The sequence below is a fragment of the Artibeus jamaicensis genome, unplaced genomic scaffold (genome assembly GCF_021234435.1).
Source record: "Artibeus jamaicensis isolate MK-2021 breed Jamaican fruit bat unplaced genomic scaffold, CSHL_Jam_final contig_2259, whole genome shotgun sequence".
In the NCBI taxonomy this organism is placed as follows: domain Eukaryota; kingdom Metazoa; phylum Chordata; class Mammalia; order Chiroptera; family Phyllostomidae; genus Artibeus; species Artibeus jamaicensis.
Window position 1 is genome coordinate 1161813 of NW_026521468.1, and position 18388 is coordinate 1180200.

The 18388-nt window shown below is 58.9% G+C and overlaps 1 protein-coding gene across 1 annotated transcript; it reads right to left on the reverse strand.

Moving 5' to 3' along the window:
- Positions 1-1130: 1130 nt before the first annotated feature.
- KCNH4 (potassium voltage-gated channel subfamily H member 4) lies at positions 1131-16987 on the reverse strand. The gene is made up of 16 exons (XM_037129734.2): positions 16768-16987; positions 14748-14981; positions 14295-14441; positions 14042-14169; positions 13028-13271; positions 12527-12684; positions 9526-9733; positions 8261-8455; positions 7638-7837; positions 5788-6037; positions 5011-5255; positions 4328-4366; positions 3791-4146; positions 3420-3526; positions 2713-2786; positions 1131-1526 (listed from the first exon to the last, which is right to left on the reverse strand). The coding sequence occupies exons 1-16, from the start codon at positions 16841-16843 to the stop codon at positions 1131-1133; spliced, it is 3057 nt and encodes a 1018-aa protein (XP_036985629.2). The 5' UTR covers positions 16844-16987.
- Positions 16988-18388: the final 1401 nt, after the last annotated feature.

The following is an 18388-nucleotide window of genomic DNA, read 5'->3' on the forward strand; positions in this document are numbered from 1 at the left end:
GGGGAGGGACAGGGAATGCTGCTGGGACTGAAGAGACCACCTTCGGTGACGGGCCTGCAGAGAGAGACAAAAATGTTGACAGGCCCATGCCCAGGGGGTAGAAGTAGACACGCTGGGCCCCCAAAGTGCCCCCTGGGACATAGGAGCCTTCAAGCACACTCTAAGGCAAGGACTGCAAACTCAAAATCCCAGAAACCAGACAAACGAGGGAAGGCAGCAGGCTATCAGGAGATGGTCAAGAAACACTGGGGCCATGAAGAGGGGGAGAGCTCAGTCCCATCTAAAGAAGACAGGGGCACCCGAGGCCAGCTGATTATTGCCAGGTGGAATGTTGGCTCAGGATTGCCAGATCTCCCAAAAATTTTTAGAGAGCCGGGGATATCTGGGTTTTTAATGTGTACTCCCCTGATTTTTGATGTTGGTAACTCATTTCTAATTTAAAGAAATGCCGAGAGTCCAGGAATGCATATCTGGGGGTCATGGGTTTGTTTCCCGAGTGGGCTGTGGGATGCTGGGGGCCCCTCTGGCTTGGGCTGATAGTAGGAGGCCTAAGGAGTCTTGGGTTGCTCAAATGCCAGCCGGGAATCTCAAATCTAGCCCTCTAGATTCGAATAGATTACTCTAGAGAGTAATGAGCAACATTACTCTCCAGGTTTCCGGCAGAGGCACAGGGGTGGGGACAGAAGACCTCACACTATCACTATGCTGTCTCTGCATGGAATCTGCTATCCCTCCGGCTCTAGACACCAAGGTCCCGCCTGCTGTTGCCTCACTCTCCCCAGGCTGGATCCGGGGCCCTTCCCAGCTCCCTCCTGCTCCCCCATCTCTACCTGCCTCCAGGTCCTGGGGAGAAGGCAGGACGTCTCATCTGCCCAGCCCAGTGGGCACTGCGTTCGCTCTCATGCCTGTCGGGTTCCACGGCCCCAGGTGGCTCCCCTCCCAGAGAGGATAAGAGGTTTGGAAAAGGAAAGAGGGTCAGAGTGACCAGGCTTTGTGAAAAAGTTCTTAGAATCCAGAGCCAACCAGACCAGCTGGTGGCTGCTGACCCAAGGTTGGCGGCCATGGGCCCAGCCTTTCCCTGATGGCGGTGGCAATGCCCACCCCAGATAGGCCTGGGCCCGGGGCCGGGGTCAGTGGAATGTGTCTGACCTGGGCCGGAAGCTGTGTCTCATAAGACTTGGGGTCCGGAGCGAGGCTTCCGGCATTGGAGAGGGTCCCAGGGGGTCCGGCTCTGAGGGGTAGGGGGACACCACGCAGGGTCTCAGGTTGTGGGGGGCAGCCCTCATTTCTGCTGTCCCCACGGTGGCTGGGCAGTGGACCTCAGCGAGAGTAGTATCCTGGAGGCGAGGCAGTGGTCCCAACAGATGGGGAGAGATGCATGGAGGCCTGGGCTGGAGGCACGGAGGGTCTGAGGGCCATGCCGAGGCTGTTGGGTGGCCGGGGGGGCCCAGCCTGGCCTGCAGCAGGCCCATCATGTGCCGGAGCTCCTGGCTGAGCTGAGACACTTCCTGGTTGAGGCGGGAGATCTGTTGGAGATACAGGAGTCGTTTCCCAGGTGTCACCGCTACCCTCCTGGGTGCGCCACCCTCCCCCCACCCCTGCCCTGCCCCACAGCTTACAAGATCTTTTCATAACCACTCTCTGCTCATGGCCACCCTGAGAGCAAAACAAGGAAGGGGCTACTTGGTCTACGTGTAAATACCCCAGACCTTTCCAAAAAAGGTTAGTGATGGCAGCCATTGCCATCCTCCCCGACACCCCACTTTTACGAGATGCACAAAAAATGTGCTCAAGGAGGATGCGTGGCTTTGAAACCACAGATGTAGCCTCACCGTTGGGTGATCCCACTGCACAATGGCAAGTGTTCACATTTCAGGGAGTACAGAATCAACTGAGAAACATAAAAATGCAGATTTCTGGACCCCAGACATTCCAAATTGGGAGAGACCCAGAAAGCTACATTTTACCAGCGTTGCCAGGTGCCAGAAGATAGGTATGGAGCTGCTGGCCTAGAACTGTGAGCAGCAGCAGCAGCACTGGCCCTCAATCCTGCAGAACTTGGGCTGGGCCCCGCCCCCAGCCCCAGGCCTTGCCCCTCCCCCCAGCTGCTCCCCTGGGGAGCTTGATGTTTATCTGGAGGGAAGGCTGACTCCCAAGGGCTAGGCCTGTGGCGACAACTCTGAGATCCCTGGGGAGGAGGCAGAGTCTCTGCATTCAGAGTCTGGGCTCTTCCTGACCAGGACTCAGACGCTGGGTTCCAGGTGCCCTAAGGCTGAAGGCCTCTCAGTCTCTCCTCTGCCCCCATGTTTGCTTAGCACTCATTTCCCAGGGCTGGGGTGAGGGAAGGGCCTGAGCACTGCGACTTGGTTGGGGGTACTCGGTGCAGGAGAGTGTTGCACGGTGGAGAGGCTCTCGGCGCGGCCCCCTTTCCCAGCTGGACGGCCTAAGCCGGCTGGGAAAAGAGAGGAAGCAGGCACACGCTCTCACTGCATCCTCACAACAACTCTGGAAGGTGGATCGTTTCCCCGGTGTTTAGGTGAGGAAATCGAAGCTCAGACAGGTTGTGGGACTTGCCTAAGATCATCCAGCTAGTGTGAACACTTAAATTCAGGACTCTGACTGCAAATCCTGAAATGCTTTTGTACAAGGCATGCCTCTGATCCCAAAACTATCTTCTCCGGGGTTGGAGGGGAGGAGCCGGCCCCCACCCACCTCCTGGTTCAGCCTGCAGACCTTTTCCTTCACTTCCTCAGCCCCGGTGGCCAGTTCCTGGCTGCGCCCGGTCCCTGCAGACAGACAGACAGACGGGGTGAAGGGATGCAGTGAGTGCAGGGAGCATAAGTCTAGAGCTTGGGCTGGGCTCCTTCCTGTCACGGGGTAGACAGAGGACCAGAGGAGAGGGAGCTCTGGGGTCAGGATGATGGGGAAACCGAACTCTTGGGCTGGTCTTGAGGCCCTATGACTTCCGCAGGCCGCCCACCCCTCTGGTTTCTAGGCACGAATCTTCTTTTTGATATCTGAACGTAACATGCTCTCGTCATGCCTTTTTGCATTTCTTCGCCTGCCTTACTCCACCTCTGAAACTCCTACCCAGGGTTTAAGACCCAACTCAAGAGCCCCCTCTTCTAGGAGGGGCAGCTAAGGGGGGCTCTCCTTTCCTACCTCAGAGCCCTGTTCTGGTCTCAGCTGTGGTATCAGCTCGCTGTTCCTGAATCGTTTCTCTGAGTACACAGGTGTCTGCCCCATTAGACTGGGTGATCGCTAGGAATGTGGGCCAGCTCTGGTTTATCTGCGCATTCCGAGCACAGCACCTGCACGTGGCAGGCCCTTACTACACGTGGGATGGATAGATGGATGAATGAATGAGTGAATGGCAGATGAATAGCTGACTATGCGTTGAGACCGTTGCTGGCCCTTACCTGCAGGAGGGGCCTGAGAGTGGGACCTAGGGTGCTCGGGCCTCCTGCTGAACTGGAATGTCGGGGCCTCCGCTGAGCTGCCAGAGTCCTCAATGCCATCCACTACCCTGGGACAGGGGCAGTGGTCATCAGTCCCACGTGGAGAGGGTAAGGGCCAGAGCAGAGCAAGCAGAGGGTGGATAGGGCCGCCGTGCCAGGGAGCCGGGGAAGAGCAACAGTCAAAGGCATGGCGTGGGTTGCAAGCTGTGGTGGAGCAGGATGGGCACAGCGGGCACATGGGACAGAAACAGAGGAGCACTGGGGACAGAGCCCCAAGAAGGTTCTGGAAGGCAGCAGTGGTGTGGGGAAGGCAGGGGTGGCTGGTGTCTCACCGGGGACTGAGGTCCGATGGTCCACATGTTCCCAGTGGGGGGATAAGAAGCTGGGGGGGCTTCTTGGCAGCAGAGCCCCTGGCGGGGCCATGAGAGGAGGGGCTGTGGCCCTGGCCAGCCAGAGCAGGAGATGGAGATGGGGACAGGGAAGGGGAAGAGACGAGGGCCGAGGAGAATGGGGGCAGCTCGTCACCCAAAAGGCTGACCAGGGAGCCGCGCGGCCGGGCTGGGCTAAGGTTGGGCAGCAGGAGGGGCCTGCGGGGCCTGGGACCACCTCCAGGCTCAGCCCCGGCCTCGGCCTCTGTGATGGACGGAAGGGTCTTGTCTGAGGAGGAGCCGAGGCTTTCCGAGTGGGGCTGTGGGCAGAGGGGCAGCGGCGTTGCAGGACAGTGAAGGACGGGCCTCACCACTAAACAACAGTCTTTCCTGCTCCCCGTCCCCTCTCCCTTCTCCCCGCAGCAGAGGAGCAAAGGAGAGGTGCCCCCTCCCAACACCCCCGCCAGGCAACCTCAACCCCACCCAGGAAGGGAAGGTCACCTGAGAGAGCCGAGGGGATCGGGAAAAGCGGCTGAGGCCCTGTTGGGGACAGAGGGGGTTCAGCTTACTCACCCCTCCCCACTCCATGAGTACAACACCTCCTAGTCCCACCCATCGCTGCTTTGGGGTTTGAGAATACGGGCTCTTTTTGTGGATATGAGTCAGAGATACTTCCAACTCCAACTCAGAGAGATCCTGAGGGGAAAGTCACTGTGAAAAGCAGTAAAAGACAAAGGCCTACGGCGTAACCTATATATAGACTGAAACTAAAACAGGCTCGGGAAACATTTGGAGGGTGAGGAAGCCCCAGGGGGTGGCTCCTAGTCCAGAGAGGGACTGGACAGAGGAGGGGCACACGAGGGGACTGTTTCCAAAGTGCAGGCCCTCCGGGGAGTCTGGAGCGGAGCTGAGGGATGAGGGCCAGCAGGAGATGAGGGGCCGCCAGAGTCGGAAGAAGAGGTGGTGAGAGACGGTCCATGGGTGGGCTGATGGCCAGAGGAGGAGGCCAGTAGGGTTGGACGGTGTTAAGCATGGAAGGGGCAATGGATGGGGTTGCCTGGGGTTGAGAGAGGATGTTTCAGGGTGTAAGGCAATGCCCGAGGGTCTCTCTGGGGCCGGGGGCGGTGGGTCTGCTGTAAAGAAAGGAACCTCAGAGGAGACGGAGGCCACAGGGGTTTCCATACACTGGTGTCGGAGCCCTGGCGTAGGTTGAAGGTCAGGTCCCGGGGCAGGCCAGCGCGGAAGGCGGCCCCATACTCAGGATAGAGCTTCAGGACCTCCGCCAGCCCCCGGCTGCTCAGCCGCTGCAGGCCGCAGTACGTCAGCGCCTTCACGTCCGCGCTGGTCTTCGGCACACGGGTCGGGCCTGCTCCTGACCCAGGCTCCTGCCCTGGCTCAGTGGTATCTGCCCCAATCAGGTCCCCCTTCCCTGTGGGTAAGGGAGGAGGACAGTGAGTTGGGGCCGGTCAGCTGCGGCTGAGGGGCCAAGAGGATATACCTAGTCAATGGATTTGAGGGGTGGCCAGTGTGTTCCAAGGATGGCTGGAGGTGGCCAACCAATGGGACTAACAGAAGTGATCAGTGGACTTGGGAAAAGGTCAGAATGACTGGTGACGTTGTGAGACGGTCAGTGAGGGATGTCAGTGGGCTGGAGGAATGATCAATAAAGAGTGGCCAGAGGGGTCAGTTAAAGGGTAACGGCCAATGGAGTCAAAGGTCAATGGTGAAGAGCCGACTGAGGAAGGGTCGATGGGTTGAGGGATGGCCAAGGGACTAGGGGAGAGCTTGAGGGGAAAGGTCAAAATGGGGCAGTAGTAGGGAGAAGGGACCAAGAAAGAGTGCTTCGCAGCAGGAATTCCAGCTGTCCACAGGGGGTGTCCCCCGTCCCTAGATTCTCGCCACTCCCAAGGCCTCTGGGGGAAGGGTCCATGGTACGTGGTCGGTGGCGGTGTGATGCTCACCCAGGATGGCCAGCACCGTGTTGTCACGCAGCACCTCCAGCGAGCCTGAGCAGACATAGTAGTGCGCCTGCAGGGCATCCCCGCGGCGCAACAGGTACTCGCCCGGAGCGCAGAATGAGGTCTTGATGTGCAGGGAGAGGGCCCGCAGGCAGCCCCTGCTCGCCGCTCCAAACAGCGGCAGCTGCAGGATCTCCCGGTTCAGGTGCATGGCGATGTCGGCTCGCAGCTCGTCGGGGAAGTCACGCAGCAACTGCACAAGGGCCATGGGTCATTCTGGCCACCACCCCCCACCCCCACAGCTGCTACCTGATTTCTACAAATATTCTGAGCTGTCACTTTGAAGTTATCCATTCCTGACTTTCCGGAAGACTTCTTTTGTCTAACCTCCATTTAACTCGTGTGTGGCCCCTACCGCCAGGTAGAGACCAGCTCTTGTGCTATCTGTCCATGGCCCGGGGTTACACACACTGGTCACTCACACACGTCCTCGTTGCTCAGCCCTTCGAATGCAAGGACCGTCCCCGGTGGGTCTGCCAAAAACTGGAAGTCAGGAGACTGGCAGTCGGCCCTGCTCCTAAATCCCTGTGGGCCTTGAGCAAACCACTTTCTGTCTCTGGGCTACCTGTAAATTGCAGGATTACACTAGACCTTGAACATTACCAACAACGCCCTAGGAGCCAAACTTGACATTCACAGTTCGATCCTCACGTTATGGAGCCCTTTGGCCCCTGTGGCTTCCTGCCCTCTCTCTGGTCCCCATCGCCTCCCCAGCCTCCGTATCCTCAGCCTGCCTCTTGGCTCCCTTCTAACTTTCCACGCTCTCCCTGCATCACGGCACCCAGCTCCACGACGTCCACATTCCCTGTGAGCCCGGAGTTGTAGCCCAGGGGCCAGACCTATATTGTCAACTAACTCCAAGGCACACTCCACCTGGATCTCCCACAGGCACCGCGCTCTCACCATGACCCCACTCGGGACCCTCATTTTCACCCTGAAGTGCAGCCTTCCTCCTGTCCTGTCCTCACTGCAACCTTTCCTCAGGCCGGAGCCTTGGGGGTCACTCTGAGCTCTGCTCCTGCCCCCAGGATCACCAAGCCCCACGGCACCTGCTCTCAGAAATACCTCCCAGATCCCCAGGCCACTCCCCAGTCTGAACATTTGGGAGGATGAAGTCTAAAGTCAAGGCCATCTATGAGCCGGGCCAGCCCCCCAGCCTCTTGCACTCTCTCCCTCTCCACCAGCCAGAGCTTCCACCTCAGACCCACAGGCTCAGGGAACTGCTCCCGGTTCCCTGAACTCACCCCGCTCTTTTGCATCAGCATTTCCAGGCCTGAGTTCCCATTGCTCTTTCTGCCTGGACCGGCCTTCTAAGGCCGATTCCCTGATTGTCCTTCACGGTGTCCCGTCTCCTGTGCCACTTTCCCTGACCCCTCTAGGCCCGGACACAGCGAGGATGCCAAGTGGCACATACATCCCCACAGCAGAGTCCCATTCACTGTGTGATTTATTCACCAGACTGGCGTCTCCCTGGGGGGAAGAGCTGAGTGGGGTTACCTCGGAGCTCCCTGCGCCCAACACAGAGGCCGGCCCACTACAGGTGCTGGGGAAATGTTGGCTGAAGGGAGCGTGGCATTAGCTATGGCCTGAGCTCTCTTTCAGCTCCCAAATTCTAGTGCGCAGGAGAAGCGATGTGGATTTGGCTGGGTGCGTGCCCTTGTAAACACCACCTCACTGCCGGGGACCCCGGGGTGCCTCCATTCCAAACCCACAGAGGCTGGCCCCCCTCTGCACTGCCCTGCGTGCACCATTGCACCGCCACGCAGCACAGACCAGGAGTCCCAGCTCCCTACCTCGTTGGCGTCGATGCCGCCGTTGACGGCCCACGTGGTCTGGAAGTACTCCAGCATGCGCTGCTTGAGCGGCCGCGGCAGGCGATGCACGCGGATGAAGTCCTTGAGGTCCTTCATGCGGCGGTGGTAGAGCGAGCGGCGGGAGTACATGCGCTGGATGATGGCTGTCACATTCCCGAACACCACCGCGTGCATCAGCGCTGCAGCGTGGGCGGCGGGCAGCAGGTTAGGGTAGGCACCGGCTCCCGAACCCACCCTGCCCTGGACGGGGGTCTGGGTTCCTAGGGAAGGGCCGGAGAGCCAGTGGGCTGCCACATGCCTACCTGGTGCAAGGAGCTGGCGTGAGGAGAGGGATAGAAAGTGGTCCTGAGGGGTGGGGGTCAGACCTGATGCTTCTCTCATGCCCCTCCCCGCCAAATAGGTCATGAACCTGTGGTTCCCATCCCCTTAGCAAGAGGCACGCCTGTCGGTGTCATCCCTGGGGGCCAGTGCGTAGTAGGCGCAGAGGACAGCTCTATGAATGCATGCAAGGCTGTCTGGATGGCCTTCTCTGGGCCCCAGTTTCCCTATCTGCACGCTGGGCTTAGCAGGGCCACTCCGGGGCTTGGCAGGCCTGGTCTCACCGCCTATGAGCATCGTACAGATGGAGAAGATCTTCTCGGCGTCGGTGTTGGCGCACACGTTGCCAAAGCCCACGCTGGTGAGGCTGCTTAGCGTGAAGTAAAGTGCAGCAACGTAGGCACTGCGCCGCGATGGACCGCCCGCGGAGCCATTGACATAGGGCACCTCCAGCCTCTTGCCCAGCTCGTGCAACCAGCCTGGGGGGCAGAGCAGGGATGCAAGAAACCCCAGCTGCACCCTGTGGTGGAGAACTGGGTTTCCCTGGGCTGCCTGCACCTGCCTTTGGTCAAGTATTTATAGAGGTGAGGGGAAGTTTGCATGGGCTGGCACAGGAAATGTGAGGAGCAGCCTTGGCCTGGGCCTCCCTACCGTGGATTGGTTATAGCTGTGGTCCAAGGCTACCAACGCCCTACACTGCTGCCTGTCTAGGGGTCTCTGCCACTTGCTCACAGTTTGTTGAGTACCTCCTGTGTACAGGGTGCTGGAACTTGACCCAGCCAGACAGTCTCCCTACCCCGTTGGAAATTACAGTCCGGAGGTGAAAGAGACATGAAATAAATCACTGCGGGTGGGAGGTGAGCTACTAAAGGGGAGCTAGAGGGTATCTTAGGAGTCACACTGGGTTAGGGAGGCCCAGCACAGCAGGGTGGGCGGGAAGAACACGGTTCCTGAAAGGCTCCCTTAGGACAGAGAGTTTTAGCTGAGCCTGCAAGGAACATACAAGTCACTAGGTGAAGGGAGGGGAGACAAAAGGGAAAGGATTCCAGAGAGAAAGGCATGTTCAAAGGCCCACGGTGAGAAAGCAGCGCAACCTGGGAGCTGGAGGGAGGCTGGCGTGGCTGCGGCTCAGGGGGCACGGGCTGCAGAGAAGCCGGCAGGGGACAGAGCGGGCCACCGCACGCAGGGCGTGCACTGAGTGTGGACTCTATTCTGATGGCAGTAGGAGCCACCAGAAGGGGGCCCGGGAGGGGTACTGCTCCCTTTGCCCCAAACACCCTCCTCACCACGAGAGAGTGACTCATACTGTATTTTGGTTTTCTGTCACCAGTCTTGCTCCCCTACTAGGCTGTGAGGTCTCCCCAAGGCAAAGCCCTTGTGTTCCAATCAGTATTCCCGTGACTGATCTGGAAGGAGCTCCATGCATGTTGGTTGGATGAATAGAGGATGTGGGTGGGGGTGTGGGTACTGGCGGAGGCGTGGGCTTGGGTGCCTGAGTGGCAGGGCAGGTGGCTGGGTAGTCAGTGAAAGCCTGGGGTCAGTGGCTCACCGATGTCCCATAGCAGCGGGTCATTGGCCTCCATCTCCCGGCGCCCGATGACGTACCAGACACAGGCCATCCAGTGGGCAAGGAGCGCAAAGACGGACATGAGCAGCGTGAGCACCACAGCGCTGCACTGCGAGTACCGCTCCAGCTTCTGCAGCAGCCGCAGCAGCCGCAGCAGCCGCACTGTCTTCAGCAGGTGCACCAGCGATGTCTGCAGCAGTGCGGCGGGGGAGGCTGTCAGAGGCACAGCGCCCCAGAGCCTGCGTGCCCCACCCCCAGGTCCCTCCCCAGCACCTTGCCGTCAGAGTCCTAGAGCCAGACAGTAGGAAGAACATCTCTGTTGTCCTAAGAAGATGGCCAGGAAATGCAAGGGGATGGGGGGGGGAGGGAATAATGCTAAAACTAATAATGGCTAACAGTAAGTACTTATTATGTGTTAGGACGGGGCTAAGCAGTTGTAAGCCTCATAAACCGATTATGCCCTCAGCCCAATTATCATTCCCGCTCCCAATTTACAGATGAGTAAACTAAGAGAGATTAGTGACTTGCTCAAGGACACAGACCAAGGAATCCAAAGTCAGCCCAACAGGGCGGACGCCCAAAGTCCATTTGGTGGCATGCTGCCTCTTGGCCCCGTGGGCTGTGGAAGAGCAAGTCCCGGCCGAGGGCAGGGGAGTAGACAGAACACCTCCGGCCCACACACAGGTCCCTAGCGCCCTGGGCACAATCAACTGTGGTTGTCGGTAACAACAGCGGTTGTGGTGGGAGTCGCCCTCGAGATAGAGAGACGTGGTAGAGTGGGGACAGGCAAGGACTGGGGAGGCTCAGGGGCCTTTTCCTTTGTGGGCCAGCCGCAGATGAGAGGGTCATGCCGACACGTTAAGGAGGGACAGCAGGGACTAAGGGAGCCTGGGCTCCGAGATCTCAGTCCTCGTTGGGTGACTGGGGGTCGGTGGGGCTGGTGTGGCACCTAGTAAGGGCCCTGTCAACGTTGGCTGTCATTGCCACAACTGTTTTCACTGTGGTCATTAAAGCTCAGTTAGGTCTTCCGGACTCAGGGATGAGGAGCAGGTGAGGGTTACCTTCCCACTGCTAGGGCTGGGCACTCTGGGCCGGGTGGGTAACCTGCTGTGAAGACCCTTCACTGTCCTTCCAGGGGTCCCAGGGGCAGCCCTGGCAGCCCTGGCCCGACACAGCTCCTGAGCCACCTCCTGCCATTTTACCTCATTTTAGGTGAAGGAGGTGGCCCTGAGTCCCCCATATAAACCCTCTCCAGGGCTTAATGCCTGCCTCCAGTTCCCAGAGCTCCTGACTTTAGTTCTTCATGGCTTCCCTCAGTCTCCTGTCCCTGGGCTCTGCTCCCTCGGGGCCCTCCTCTCCTCTGACCAGACTGCCCCACGCCCGGCTCCTTCAATCCCATGGTTCTGCTGCGCCTCCGGGCCCCACCTCCCTCCAGCCCCAGCACTGCCCTTTGCCTCCCCAAATACCAGACCACCCACTCAGGCGCCCTGGTTTCCTGGGAAGCAGGGCACTGTGTTGGAAAGAATACTAGACTAGCAGACTAGAGACCTCATCCCAATCATCTGCCTGTCACTGCTAGCTGTGTGACCTTCAGCAAGCCACTTAACCTCTCTGAACCTAGTATCCACCTCTGAAAAAGAAGGATAAGAGAATCTGCCCTGAAGGCTTACTGCAAGGCTCCTGAGTGACACATGTGTGAAAGAACTTAGTTAACTGGAATGGGCTCCGGAAGGGACCAGAGGAAGGGGAACTGCCTGGGATGGGGGACAAGGAGCTCTCTGCAGTCCTCCCTGCAAGGGAGGGACCCTGTCTCCCCAGGGACAGTGGTCTGCAGTGGGCACACGGGATGGGGAAGGGTTGGGAGCTGTGCCTGGAAGGACCAGGGCCTCGGGGCAGACACACACACGCACATGTGTGGGCGCATGCACACACTTGTACACAGCCAGGAGAAGAGGCCCACCGCTCGTTGGCGGCTAGTTAAATCGGGCTGCGTGTAGGTGGTTTCCTGCTATAGCAGAGTGTGGCAGAGAGAGGCGCACACGGGGAAACTGCTCACCACTTCCCCAACCAAAACCAAGGGGGTCTGGGGACTGAGGGTGGGATTCCCTCCCCCTCGACCCAAGAAGACCGACTATCTACTAACCGGGTGCGGAGCTGGCCACACTCAAAGGCGCCCTGGGGATCTGAGAGGAAAACGGGTCCCAGCGCCCCATCTCCAAACCCACCCGACACCCTCTGTCTCCTTGTCTGGGTTTGCATGCTGCCCCCAAATGCTCTCTCTCCTGCCAGCCAGTCCCACTCTTCATCTACAGTCTGGCTCCCTCTCACCTCTTACTAACCCTTCCCAGGCCACCCTCGCCTCTGCCCAACTCGGGTGCCCTGGCCTCCCCGGCACCAGCTAGATTTTTGATCATGTCCGTTCGTGCCCATGCTCCAGCCTGGAGCTCCAAGGTCAGCTAGCTCCCTGCCCAGCCCCCCGCCCCCACCTCCCCAGTAACTGGACCTGATCTTCCACTTTATTCACCTCTTCCTCTTTTGTGCCCACTATCCCCGTCAGGAGTCAGGCCCCCTCAGCAGCTTGGCTGCTTGGAGGCTGAATCCTGTTCCTTTTCCCCACACTGACCATGCCCTACGCAGTGCTTTGCAGACAGCTAAATGCTCATCAGTTGTTTGTTGAATAAAAATGTAAAAAGTACCACTTGCTCGGCATCAGGCCAGCGCCGCCTCGGTAGCCCTACTTAGCTTTTCGTTTGTCTCGGCTTTCCCCAGAGTCTGTGAGCTCAGCTTCCCAAGAACACAGACCCTCTTGGAACCTTCTCGGCTCCCACCACAGGACTGCTTCTGCTTTTAGCAGATTCCTGCCAAATATTCCCGGACGGAGGGCTACGAAGGACTGAGCCCGAGTCTGAAGTCACTCCCTTAATGGGAGAAGCTCTGCCGGAGCTGGGAGGTTAGGCTGCCTGGTGGGACGGGGCTCACTCACCACGGTGACGTTGAAGACGTAAAGCAGGTCGAAGGGCAGAGCGGCAATAAGGTCGACGAAGAACCAGGTGGCCAGGTAGTGGAGGCCAATGGAACGAGGGGCAGAGACCACCTGGCCCGACTGGGACACGTAGGTTGTGCGGAAGTTCAGGATGATATCTGGGGGTGCAAGGGGCTGTTACTAGGGTGTGTTGGCCTAGAAACACTGGCCAAGGGGCCAAGGAACTGGGTAAGCTGGGGATAAGCCTTCGAGACCCAAGATGGACTTAGAGGCAGGAATGGGGAGGACCGATTGGGCTTTTGGCTGCTCCTTAAGGAGGTGAGGCCTAGAGGCAGCAGGCAGCAGGGGTCGGAAATCAGGGCACATGGACCATTATACCTTAAAAACCTGGAGATGGAGGGCTCTGAGTGACTGGGTCCTGCAGCCCAGAATAGGGCGAAGCTGGACTGAGTGGGCCCTCCCCAGCCCCCCCACCAGGGTATGTGGGGCAGGGGCTCCAACCCAGGATGAAGAGCATCTCCACGGTGATGTCGCTGACAAGGGTGTGTCGGGAAGTGAAGGGGGTGTCGTCATCGCCTGAGAAGCAGACGTTGTAGGGGACAGTGACTGCAACGTAGAAGGTGGCGAGGAGGATGAGGCCATCCCAGACGGCCTTGGGGACGCTGTAGTGGAGGAGGAGGCAGCGGGACCCCTCCACGGAGGCCACCTTGTACTCAGGCACCGATGGCTTTGGCTCAAACACGTTCTAAGGGGAGAGAGGTGGTGGTTGGGGACACTTGGGGGCAAGAGGAGCCCAGGCTGGGAGAGGGAGGGGCTGGGAATGAGGGAAGGGGCAGCGGGCACTGCAGACACGGCCATGGGGAGAGGCAGAAAGTGCAGGAGAGGGTCCCAGGGTCCAGCACCTGACCCTTCCTCTGACAAGCTACTGCTTGGGATTCCTTTCGAATCAATCATGTGTTCTGGGGAGTATTTCAAGGCGAGACCTTCACCCTGCCTGAGGATATGATGACAAATCAGGCACATGCCCTGGCTTGAGGGGTCACAAACTTTTCTCTCAAGTTCCTCTTGGGTTCTGGGAGCCCAGCGGAGGATCGGTGTGTCTAGGAGGAGGGCAGGCTGAACAACACCCGTTTCCCTGTAGCCCTAAGGGACCGCGTAGAGGGTTGGAACTCAACCCCGTAGCTTTACCAGGGCCACGGAGCAGTGCACAGGGCTGGGTGCGAGGCCCCCCACGGGGCCTTTCTCCCTGGGACACAGCTTGTGGTTTCATCCCTCCTCCAACAGGGTAAATTTATCAGCCAGAGGGCGATGCTATAGCTGCTGTTAGAGCCCCAGCCTGTGATAAGTCCTGAGCAGGGTAATGTGAATCAGGGAGAAGCAAGGGTGATGGGGATGGAAGGAGATGTGGGGGGACCTGGGACAGAGCCGAGCTGGACGTGAGAAATGGACAGAGAAACAAGTCACTGGAGGGAGACCGGACAGACAGGGAAATGCTGGGGTGGAGGCAGGACTCACATTGTTGGTTTTCAGGCTTCCCTGGCCCCGGCGGCGGAAGTGGCCAGTCAGTCTGTGGAGGGCAGTACGGCTCTGTCTCTTGGTGAATCGAAGTCTTGATCTGGCTCCCCTCCTGCCAAGGGAGTTTTCTATTGGGAAGAAGGTATGGAGATAAGTAGGGGCACACCCCATGAGGCTGGGTCGGGAGAGGTCTGGTGTGACCTGGGGCTCGGACCTCTGACCATTCTCGCCTTCTCCCCAGACTTGCAGTTACCATGATTACTGTCCCCATGGCTTCCTGAGGGGCCAAGACCTGGGCTTCCACTCTGAGTGATGTCCTTGAAGGAAAAGAGGAAAAGCACAACCTCGCCCATCTCATTCTTGATGGGCATCATGTCCAGGAGGCACCAAAAGGCCGAGCCTGTAGGTGTGGAGAGATGGAGGGGGAGGGTGAGCAGCCCATGGCATCCCTAACCCCTCTGGTTCCTGGGCATCGTTAAAGGGTTTGGCAAGAGTTCAGAGCTGGAAAGAACTCCAGATATGTCAGCCAACTCCTTCACCTTCCAGATGGGAGAACCAAGGCCCAGAGAGGGTCAGGGATACACTCAATGTCACACAGTCAGCTTATGGCAGTGCGAGAACCAGCACCCAGGCTTCCACTGTGCCAAGTGGACTCTGGGTCAAGCCCGGGGTCTGGACAGGGCTGCAGGCAGGCCAGGTCCCTCACCATCCTTCCTGTAGAAGCAGATTTCAGCCCTGTGTTCCTGATGTCCCTCCAGGGCCTTGTGAAGCCTCTGCAGGGCTGGTTCACTGGTCTCCGGACCATAGAGGAAACGGCAGCTGCATGTTTTCTGCATGACTTCGGTGCGGCCGTAACCTGTGAGCTCGCAGAAGCCGTCTGAGCAGTAGACGATGGGAAAGCCCCTTGGGCCCTGTGCATTGGCCAGCAGGAAGTTGCTATCTGTGAAAAGAAGAGGTCAAGATCAGGTCAAGGCCAGGAGGGGAGCTCAGCTTCTGGGTGGGCTGTACCTCCCACAAGCTGTGGTGAGAGCTAACAGAGTCAGAAGCTTCTCAGGCTTCCTTTCCTGTGATTCCTGGATCCCCCTTTGGGATATTCTCAGAGGTAGGAAGAGATAGAGCAAAGGACAGGGACCTAAGAGTGTCCTGGAACTGGGACAGAAACTACTAGGAAACCAAAGAATTCGTGTCGTTCATCCACTAGCCTTCAAGCGAGTGAGACCTTACTGTGGGAAGCAGTGTAGCACGGGGAGTTAGGACATGAGCTCGGCATCCCACCTCCGCTGTTACTGACGGTGTGAGCTTGGGCAGGTTAACGCACTCAGCTGGGGAGAACCTCTGGTAACGCAGTCAGTGTTGCACTGAGAAGATGAAGTGAGACCTCCACACTGGCACAGCTTTCAAAGCACAGCCCCTGCCCTGTCATCCTACTGGAGAGTGGACAAGGCAGAGATTCTGTTGCCTTCACACCCGTCTTGTCGATAGGAAGCTAGAGATGCCCCAAACTCACTAATCCCCTTTGTGGGAGGAGGACTACAGTGATGAGTAGTGTCCTCATTCCCTGCCTTGCGAGAAAGGTCCCCTTTTTAGCATCTCTTTAGCTAATTTCAGGTGGCCTGTCCCCAGTGCTCAAAGTCTGGCAGGACCAGGCAGTGAAGTTGTGGCTCCAGCAACCCCAGCAGCAAGCCCCGAGTTAGCTCCCTCCAGATCCAATGGGCGGGAGGCCACAGGGGGGCTCTGTGGGCCACCCAGGGACAGAGTCTCAGCTGAGGGAAGGGACCTGAGACACAATCAGCCCCAGGACACTAGGAAGGGTGACTGTATGAGGGTGGGGTGGCTGATGGGGACACGGAGGGTGCCTGGGAGGTGCTGGGTCCTGGGCAGCAGCAGCTTCCTTCTTCCCTCCCAGAGCCCGTTGCCCCGGTGATGGGCGCTATGGAAACAAGGGAGGCGGGTGTGGAGGAGGGTAGGTCCCCCGGCAGCTCAGTTTCCGCCCTCGGGTACCGCTCCCCTCGCCCCCCAGCAGGGTAGCACCCCCTACCCCATCCCAGCCAGGGTGTTTGGGAGGGGCAGGCAGCGACCTCTAGGCTGCAAAGTAGGAAAAGGGATCGGCGGGAGAAGAGGCGGGGAGGGAGGAGTGTGGCTGTCCAAGGTGCTGAACCTGGAACTCACGCTGGGGTGGGCGAGCAGGGAGTTCCCTTCCTCACGCGGACCACCCCGCTTCTCTTGCCTCACCTCCCTCAGACACAGACGCGCCAAGATCTTGGGGTGAGTGACCTGAATCTAAACTAGGTCCTGCCGAAGTCTGATCCTCTCTGCCTCCCTCCCTCTCTCTTTTCCTGGGGGAAGGGGATGCTGGAGCCATCTGGGCTCCGGAGCTCCGGACAGCAACGTCCGACTTCGGTGGCTCGGATACCGCCCTACACGCCCCTGGCCGAGCTCTGCCCCGGAGTAGGACGCTCCCAAGGCCTCTCCTCCGTTTTGCTGCATGAACGGCCTTCCACGCCTCCAGTCACACCCGCTGGCTCGCCCCCGGCACTCGGGGCTCTCTCCCCGCCTCGCACCGCAGAGAGCTGCTAGCGCTGTTCCTTTACCGCGTCTTTGGAAGTTCCTAGACCCTCGGCTCCACTCTCCTTCTCGCCTCCGGTCTCAGCACATCCGGGAGACCCAAGCTGGCCCGTTCTTGGCGCCCAGCTCGAAACCCCGGCCCCAGCCTCGGCCCCACTCACGCGTGCCGTCGAAACGGGTGGCGATCGTGTCCAGGAAGGTGTTTTGTGGGGCCAGCAACCCCTTCATGACCGGCATGGCCTCGGGGCGCCAGTCGAGGCTTGGCGGTGGGGTGCTCTCAGCTCGGCCGGGCCCAAGGGGGCGCGCTGCCGGCGGGGCCGGGGTGCCCCATGCGCCCGCCTGCCTCCTACTCTCTCTCTAACCGCCGCCGCCTCTCTGCTGCCAACCCCGCGGCTTTCGCTTGGGCTCGGTGCCGCCTCGGTGGTGCTTCTCCCCACGGGCCAGATCCTTTCCCCCGGGCTCAGCCCGCGCCCGCCACGTGTCCCCGCACGGGGAGGGGCCACCAGCGACACCCGCACCTCTCTCTGCGGTCCTCCTGGGGAAGGGGAGCGGCCCACGCGAGTCCCTGGCGGAGAGAATTCGGGACACGCCTACCGGGAAGAAGAGGTTCGCAGAGTTGGGGCGGGGCTTGAGTGGCAGATACGCCTCTTCCCGGGCGGCCACGCCCCCACGTGTGGTTTCCCGGGCTCTCCTCGTGGCTCCGCCCCACGGGCTTCCCTACTCTCCGCCCACGCTGGGAATGGTATTTGGTTCACAGTGCTGCCTGCCCGCTGGAGTTGGGCTGTTTTGCAGCACCCTCAGAACCCTGCTGTTCCATTGTGAGACAACTAGGGTTAAAGAGACTAGCTTTGCTGTTTGGGGATAGGCAAGGCTGGGACCTCAACTTCTAGAAAACACTGCGTAACCCCCAGGTATGCCTCAGTTTGCAGAGGGCACACTGGCAAATTCTACCTCTGAGTCTAGCAGGGTGGATGAAAACAGCTTTGGAGTCCACCGGGTGGAATCCCGGCTCTGCCATTTACTAAATGTGTAGGTTGGCCTCTCTTTTCTCATCTGTAAAATGGAGCTAATAATTTTCACCTCAAGTGGTTGTGAGAATTAAGTAGCAAATGCATCGACACAAAATAAGTGTGTCGGAGAGCCATTTTCTCTCTATCCTCCCTCTTCCTACTGTCTTGATGTAACCCTCCTTCTCTCTGCTGCCATGCAAGTGGAGGAGAGGCTGGGAGCAACTCTGGGACAGAGAAAGACAGTTTCCAGGTGGACAGAATCAGTCTGCACATCTCCCGTGCACTGGTGGACCTTGAACTACATTTTCTCTGAGCCCTAACCAGTACATCAGTAAGAAGGACCCAGGTGAGAACAAATGACTTTTTCACCACAGAAGCAGAAAATTACTGGGGCAGCTGAACCTGGAGGCTTAGGGGACGGCTTCCCAGAACAAAACAGTGAAGGCCAGTGAGAGCGGAAAGATGGTCGTGGGGGGACATGCCAGTTGCCCATGCCCTTCTCCCCACAGAGTTTGAACCCAGCACTATCTGGGATGTTAGATTGCTTAAAAGAGTCACATCTTGGCTGCGTTTCTACTTTTGGGTGCTGTATGAGCTTCTTAGGGCTGCTGTAACCGAGTGCCGCAAACTGGGTGCTTAAACAAAAAAATTGTCTCACAGTTCCCGAGACCAGAAGTCCAAGCTCGAGATAATGGCAGGATTGGTTCCTTCTGAAGGCTGTGAGGGAAAACCTGGTCCATCCCTCTGCTCTAGGTTCCAGTGGGCTGCTGGC